This window comes from Pinus tabuliformis, chromosome 8 (genome assembly GCF_031772625.1).
Source record: "Pinus tabuliformis cultivar Carrire ecotype Pingquan chromosome 8, CPIR1, whole genome shotgun sequence".
Taxonomy (NCBI): Eukaryota; Viridiplantae; Streptophyta; class Pinopsida; order Pinales; family Pinaceae; genus Pinus; species Pinus tabuliformis.
Genome location: NC_142294.1, coordinates 633,186,045 through 633,193,896, shown reverse-complemented (window position 1 = coordinate 633,193,896; position 7,852 = coordinate 633,186,045). Strand labels below are relative to the sequence as shown.

Genomic DNA, 7,852 nt, shown 5'->3' with positions numbered 1-7,852 from the left:
AGCCCGGGAAGCGGCGAATCCAATGATAAAACAGATAAGTGCTGCTACTTTTCAAATAAAACACATTTTTTCTGTCAATATTTTTCCATTCGTTTCTAGTTTTCACAAACGGGTTCAATCACCGAATCAATCGCACGCCTGCAATCACTTCCACGTAGAAATTCTCTCAGAACGTCCTGTCCTTCCAGTTGGAATGTCACTTGGAACGTCCGTGTCCTGAAATCGACTGGGCTTTGAAAAATGATTCCGAGTCTGAAATTTAATTCTGTAACTTCAACTTTACATGGTCATTGGATTCGGTAGGAGCAACTCCACTCATATCAGAAAATGAAACTTTAGTCAGAAACAGCTCCAGTCACATTATATAAAAGAGCAGCGTTCTGCTCCCACAATGCCATGCCATAAGGTCGAACTGTGGGGGGCACAAAGAGAGGGAAGAAGAAGAAAGAAAAAAGGTATGGCGATGGCAATGAGGCTGAAACAGTTAATCAGCAACGTGTTACTAATCGTCACTCTATTGAGGGTCTCATCAGGTGAGCCTGTGACTTCTACTGTGTGGGATGAATGTGGGAAGACGGGCCAATATACAAACGGTAGCGCCTTCCAACGTAACCTAAACTTGGTTCTGGACTCACTGGTGGGCAACGTTTATTTCAGTGGGTTCAATACATCTTTTGTTGTTGATGAGGGGCAAACAAGCAATAGCACTGTTTATGGGCTTGTCCAGTGCAGGGGAGATTTAGATTCCGCCCACTGCGCACAGTGCGCATCGATGGCCAAAGAAAAGCTTGTGCAGGGATGCCGCCATACTTCTGGATTCATTCAGCTAGAAGGCTGCTTCTTACGTTACGCCAATTATTATTTTTACAACGATTATATTGACAGTTCGCAGAAGAAGTCAATAGTTGTTCTTTGCAGCAGTAGGAACAACAGTCAGCCAGAGCAGTTCACAAATGCTGTTAGGGCACTGCTCTCAAATCTTACCACTAAAGCTGCGCAAGATCCCCAACTTTTTGCGGCAGATTCAGTTGCTGCTCCTTCTTCTTCGATGGAGTATATCTACAGCATAGCTCAGTGTTGGAGAGATCTGTCACCTAAAAGTTGTGGGCTTTGCCTAACTTCTGCCTTGGAAAAGATATTGGCATGTCAAACGGGAGCTCTCGGAGCACAATTTGGGTCTAAGAACTGCTATTTGCGTTACGAGGTTTATGGATTTTTCGTTACTCCCATTATGTCGCCAGACGTGTCTCCACAAAACTTTCCACTATCTGGTAATCTTCTTTCACATAACTACGTCTATCGGTCTGAGTATCTTGGACTTAGACTACAGATATATCTGTCTTGGAAGAGGGTTCTGGAATTTTAATTTTTCAATCTAGTGCAGAGGGAGGGTTCTGTACTTTTAATTTATCAATCTAGTGTTTTAATTAGTAGTTTTTTTTGATAGAAAAAAAACCCTTCTCTTTATATTAAAATAAAAAAGATATTACATATATTTGTTTTATATCTGACAAATTTTTTCTCTATATCTATTTCCAAAACTTCTCTGCATTGTGTGTCTTATTGTCACACTTTCTATCAGCTATATAGATTTAGCATTCAAATGCCCCAAAATTGCAACAAAATCTTTGTAAATTATATCAAAATACATAAATCGTAGTCTCTTCTATGTTGTAATTGTCTCCTGTGAATAGTTAATGCTACCAGTATTAGCTATAACACCGTGTTCAAAAGCTGTAAAATAAAACTTATCAGCCCTTTTTTATATTTTTTTGGATAGCAGGTTTGCAGTCATGTTTTGTTCCCTGTATATATGGTGAAATTAAATGCTTTGGAAGGTGCTTATCAGATTTAAGATCATGTTTGTTAGTATAGGTGAGTTGAAAGATCATGTTTGTTAGTATAGGTGAGTTGAAATTAGTGTAGTCTTGCACTCAATCTATGCTGCCTTTAGCTTATTCATATACATATATTCTCTACAGCTTAAGTCATTTTGAGGCAATAAAAGCTCCCATAATGTTATGATCTCTACTTTGATATTTGTAACATGTCCATCTTCCCACCAAAAATAAAAAGATTTACCTGGCTCTGTGACTATGACTACTCCGCAGTCACATTTCGTCCTATTACTTATCCATGCAAAAACCTATTGGGAATTCTGGCCAAATATCTCTGTAGTTATGTTCTGCGATTGTGGCTCATCATCATCAGACCAATTTCGTCTTAATTACATCTTCCCATATCACCACTCCCTTTTAACAAAAGTAAGTGCATTTCTGCTGTACCATATGAACCAATTATGTATAATGAAAGGGTTCGGAGTCTTTTGTGAGTTTTGAAAGAAGATTTAAGACCGTTATAAATTAAAAGTTAAAAAATTTTGAAACAAGATTTAAGACAGTTATACATCAAAAGTTAAAAAGGACGAAATTTATTTTAAAAGTAATTATATAACTTTTGTTAGAGTAATTATAAATTAACAATTAAAAAGTGAAGATTTATTTTTATTATAAAATAGTTATATAATTTTTATTAATTTAATTTTTAAATTAGTTAATTAAAAAATTATTATATAAACATGTGTGAAATAAACCTGAATTGTGGTTTTCTTTAATTATGATATTGTATCATGTAATCAGATCTATTTAGAAATTATTCCTAATCAAATCCAAAATCTAGCAGAAGCTGCATAGTTTTAATAATGTTTTCTTTTTGGGAAGCTCATATACATAATATACTATTTTGCAAATTTGCAGAAAGCCACAGATATGAGGTTCTTGGGATATGTCTGGGTGTGGTAGCCTCTATACTTGGATTATTTACGGCCATAATCCTTTGGAAGTGGATATTTTTCTACCGTATGAAATGCGCAAGGAAACTGAATCCTCGAACCAAAGGTCTTGAAATTGCAGCTGAATCATTCAGGTTTGTGTCATGTGAACTGTTGACCTATTTCATTACAGCCAGATAAATGGTTTCCTTGTAATTGTTTAACCAGGTGACGATGGAGAATCTATATTGTCGCCAAATATAGCCAATCGGGAACTTATTTTCAAATATGATGTTCTGAGAGAGGCTACCTCCAATTTTAAAGCAGAGAACAAGCTTGGCGAGGGAGGTTTTGGATGCGTGTTTAAAGTGAGCCACTAACATTATATTCAATTAAATTAGATATTTCCTGTAGCAGCTTCAAGTTATAATGGACATACATATAAATTTGGAGATCGTTGATGTGCAGGGGGTTCTTCCAGATGGCAGAGAAGTTGCAGTCAAACGGTTGTATATGGGTTCAAGGCAGGGAGACGCTGAATTTATGAATGAAGCAAATCTCATTAGTCATGTTCAGCACAGGAATCTAGTGAAGTTGCTTGGTTACTGCGTTGAAAACTCAGAAAGGCTACTGGTTTATGAATATCTCCAGAACAGTAGTCTCGACAGGATTATATTTGGTTTGCTTTTAACTCTTTAACTGCTTAATCGCTGCATAGATCGTTGATTTGTTCAAATTTGTGTATGTAGCTTGCTAATGTTTTTACTGTATGTGATACATTTTACTCCTTAGTCGCTCATTGGTGTCTGGATCTATTGGAGTTTGTAGATGCAACCGCAACCAACTAATGTGTTTAGTTGTATAATGCATTAATTGCAGATACAACCAAACGTCATTTACTTGACTGGAATGATCGGTATGAAATCTTAGTTGGAACTGCACGTGGGCTGGCCTATCTTCACGAGGAATCTGATATTCGGATCATCCACAGAGATATTAAAGCGAGTAATATTTTACTAGATGATAAGCATCGACCGAAAATAGCAGACTTCGGGTTAGCCAGATTATTTGCAAAAGATCAAAGCCATGTTAGCACTAGAGTTGCAGGAACTTTGTAAGAAATTTCCTGACCGTTCAGTCTTGCAACTAATTCATTTCTATAAATTTCAGTACATAAACCTGCAATTACAAATCATATATCTGAAAATGGATGACATTATGTTGAGAGCGTTAAGCTATTGACATTTCACTGTCGATAACATTTTGCAGAGGTTACATGGCTCCTGAGTACGCCTTACGTGGACAGCTGACAGAGAAAACAGATGTATTCGGCTTTGGAGTGCTTGTACTTGAAATTATGAGCGGAAGAAAGAATCAAAGTTTGGCTCATGAGATGGATTTTCTCATCGAAGGAGTATGGCTCATATGATCTTATATTTGAATTGTAAATTTTCTAATTTGTCCATAACAGTATGATCCCCTCCTCACTAAAGTTTTATGTTTGGTTGATATTGGCCAATTAACAGACATGGAGACTGTATAAAGCAGAAAGAGCTTTAGAAATTATTGATCGTACATTGGAGGGTAGCTATACTGGCGAGGAAGGGATTAGAGTGATTAAAATTGGTCTTCTGTGCACACAAGCAGCTCCAACGTTGCGGCCATCAATGTCTCGGGTGGTGTCGATGCTGACAAGTGAGCGAGAAAATCTTCCTTCGCCGACAAAACCTGCTTTCATAGATCTGGATAGTGTGGGCACACCTGACCAGATTAAACGTATTTGGCCTTGGCAACCAGCAAGTTCCGACACGCATTCTGCCGCGGCCGATCCTTCATCGGGCATTCTGGAGCCCAGGTGAAAATCAGAAAATATTTCTGGCCGTTATGGTCAATGGATGGCCGTTCGGATTTAAATAACTGTAAGCACTTCACATGTACCCAAGTTTATGATGTAAGCACTTCACGGTTGAATGATAATTTTCCTTAGTATCGACACAGAAATGGGGCTTTTCTTTTTTGAATTGGTGGGACAACGGGCGCGAGTAATCAAACTTTTATTAGTGCGTAAGAAGATGGAAAAGGTTGCTTTTAGTTAAAGCGTCTATTTCTATTTAATCACTTTTCCTCGAGTAAGAGTAAATTAAATATTATGGTGGCGTTGATTAAGTTTTATTGAAATTAAATTTTGTTTATTGGAAAAGTAATTAATTAAAAAGAAAATGTTAAAATACAGGAAATTTTAATTTAAGAAATAAAATTAAAAGATTATAGGAAAAATTAAATTCAAAATTTTTATTTTTGAAAGTAAATTGAATATTAAATCAATTAAAATAAAATGAATAAACTTTTAAATTTCAGAAATATTATAATTAAGATAAGAAAAATAATAGGAAATTAATAATAAGTAAATAAATTACAAATTAAAAAAACTTATCTCATATAAAAAAAAGTTTGAACTTTCCAAGAGAATTTAACATTAAAAAATATAATTATTATGGTGATTAATTGACAGTTAAATTAAATTAAAATTATATTTATATATATATATATATATATATATATATATATATATATATATATATATATATTTCTTACTCTCTAACTAATACTTATTTTTAACCAATAAAATAAAAACACACCTCAGACTAAATATAGTGTGACAAATTGTCTATTTAATATAACACTAATTACATCTTAACTCAAATGACTTACATTTTAAATAGCTTGAAATCATCCTAATATTAATTATATTGTAATTGAAATTTAATATACATCTTAAATAACTTTATATAATTAATAACATGATAATAATTTTTTGATATAATTAATAATATTATTAAATATACGTCTATAAAGCCTGTGTCATAGAAGTTACAAATCTACTTTCGCCATCATTTATGATTTTAAAGGTTTAAATGTAGTTCCTAAATGTTAAACATGATTGATAAAAATTAAACATTTAAATTCAGATTTTAAAAAACTTGAGTTTAAGTTATTTAATGTATAGAATTCGAGAGCCCTATTATTTTTCGAAGTGTTGAGTTTAGTTATGCATTCAAAAATGTGTTTTAAGCAATAAAAAAAATCACATTTTTTCTTGAAAAATGCCTTTTCATCTATGAGTCAGACTAAACCGTAATAAATTTGTATAATCATTACCATAACTATAAACTTCACAATATACATTCTCAGAGAGACAAGAAAAAATACTAGTTTTACACTTCTACTACTTACAATAACAACATGTGCAACAATATTACAATGTGTTCAAAGAAGGCATTTGCTCTTACAAGCAATGGCATAGCTCTCTACATTCTTCACTTAAAAAGAAGGTATGAAACATAAAGTCAAATCAAGAAATGACATAACTCTCTACATTCTTCACTTAAAAAGAAGGTACGAAACATAAGCTCAAATCATTGATGAATGTTATGTATGTGCATGTTTAAAAGTCTCTATAAGGAGTTAGGGTGATGGAAGCATTATAACCATCCTTTGGACCCCTTTTGTAGACTGGGCCTCGCCATAAAACCAACATTAATGAATTTTACAAAATAATATAACTGTGAATGTGAGTAATATTTGTTGTGAGTTATTTCCATACTAGTATGTATTAATAAATTATTTATTTCCTTTCCAAATTAAATTATACATTTTAGAATGCAATATGGTAACCAAAAAAAAGAATTTTAATATTAATATCATCATAACCAAAGTTTAAAATTTATACCATCATAACTAAAGAAGGCCAAATTATACGACACCACATTGTCCATAAAAAATAAATAAAAGTTAGTTAAAAAATCATAAAACATGCATGAGATAAATGGAAACTATAAATTATAAAAAGTAAGCCAAACACCAACTCATCAAACATAAATAACAACATTTTACTAGATACCATTTGTTGGGATTCAACTGAGTTAAGTAAGTTGTTCATTTATAATCATTTTGAGAGGTAGTCCTAACTCACTAATTCCTCATGATTTTTGAATAGTCCACTTAGTAATAATTGCATCGTGTGATGCTCACATGGGTGAAGAATGCAATGAGTGCTAAGTGGACTATTCAAAAATCATGAGAAATTTGGAAATGGTCATAGACTAATGTCTTACTTAAGAGAGTTGAATCCTAAAAAATAATATCTAATATAATGCAATGTGGAAACCCTCAATTATGCTTAAAAACATTTTACTAATCAAACAAAAAGAAAAAACACGTCCTATTCAACCTCACCAAAGTGAAATAAAACTCAATTAAATTTAGAATTTGATGGTGAAAAATGAAATGAAAACCCATAACATTAAAATATAATAATAAAAAACCCAAGAGTAAAAAAAATAAACAGTAAACTTAATGTAAAAAATTGACTTCAAGTGTAAGAAAGTAAGTTCAAGACTTACACATAATCACTAAAAAAATATAATATTGAAACCTAAACTATTATTACTCTTCCAAATAACACAAATAGTGTTATGACTTACATTGTTTTAAAGTATAATCAATACACACTTGTACTAAGCTTTAAAATATAGTATTGAAACCCAAATCATTGCCATCGTTCCAAAATGGCGTATAGTTTACAATATCCTAAAAATATGATTGCAGAGTAGTAATAAGTTTCCATTTTAAATAGATATTTTCAAAAGTGTAAGCTCTTGGAAAGACATCCAACTCACCAAAAGAAAAATATAAAATTATGAATTACCATCACATCTATCCTACACTTAAATGGTCTATTATTCCTGCCCTTAAATGGTCTAGTATTTTATTCAACGTATATTTCATGTTAAACGAGACATTCAACTCACCAAAGGAAAGAAATAAAAAATTGTGAATTACCATCCCATCTGACCTACACTTAAATAGGTTAAATTGTTTATTATTGTATTGGAAGTATATTTCATGTTCAACAGTCCCATTCTTTTTAGATGGTGTGATAATCTATACAACTGAAAGTCATCGGTGACGGCCCTCACTCGACCTAACCACCCTGTGAAAGACTCTGATCACATTATAAAACAAAATAATCATTAAACTTTATTAGTTTTTGAAACAATCTTTTATATTAGCCCTTATATA

The 7,852-nt window shown here is 32.7% G+C and overlaps 1 protein-coding gene across 1 annotated transcript; it reads left to right on the top strand.

The window, feature by feature from the left end:
- The first annotated feature begins 363 nt into the window (after positions 1–363).
- Positions 364–4,747, top strand: LOC149237106 (cysteine-rich receptor-like protein kinase 2). Its single transcript, XM_089366751.1, has 7 exons — positions 364–1,271; positions 2,757–2,897; positions 2,999–3,138; positions 3,239–3,449; positions 3,650–3,884; positions 4,040–4,184; positions 4,297–4,747. Exons 1-7 carry the CDS (start codon positions 392–394, stop codon positions 4,627–4,629), a joined length of 2,085 nt encoding a protein of 694 aa, XP_089222877.1. The 5' UTR covers positions 364–391; the 3' UTR covers positions 4,630–4,747.
- Positions 4,748–7,852: the final 3,105 nt, after the last annotated feature.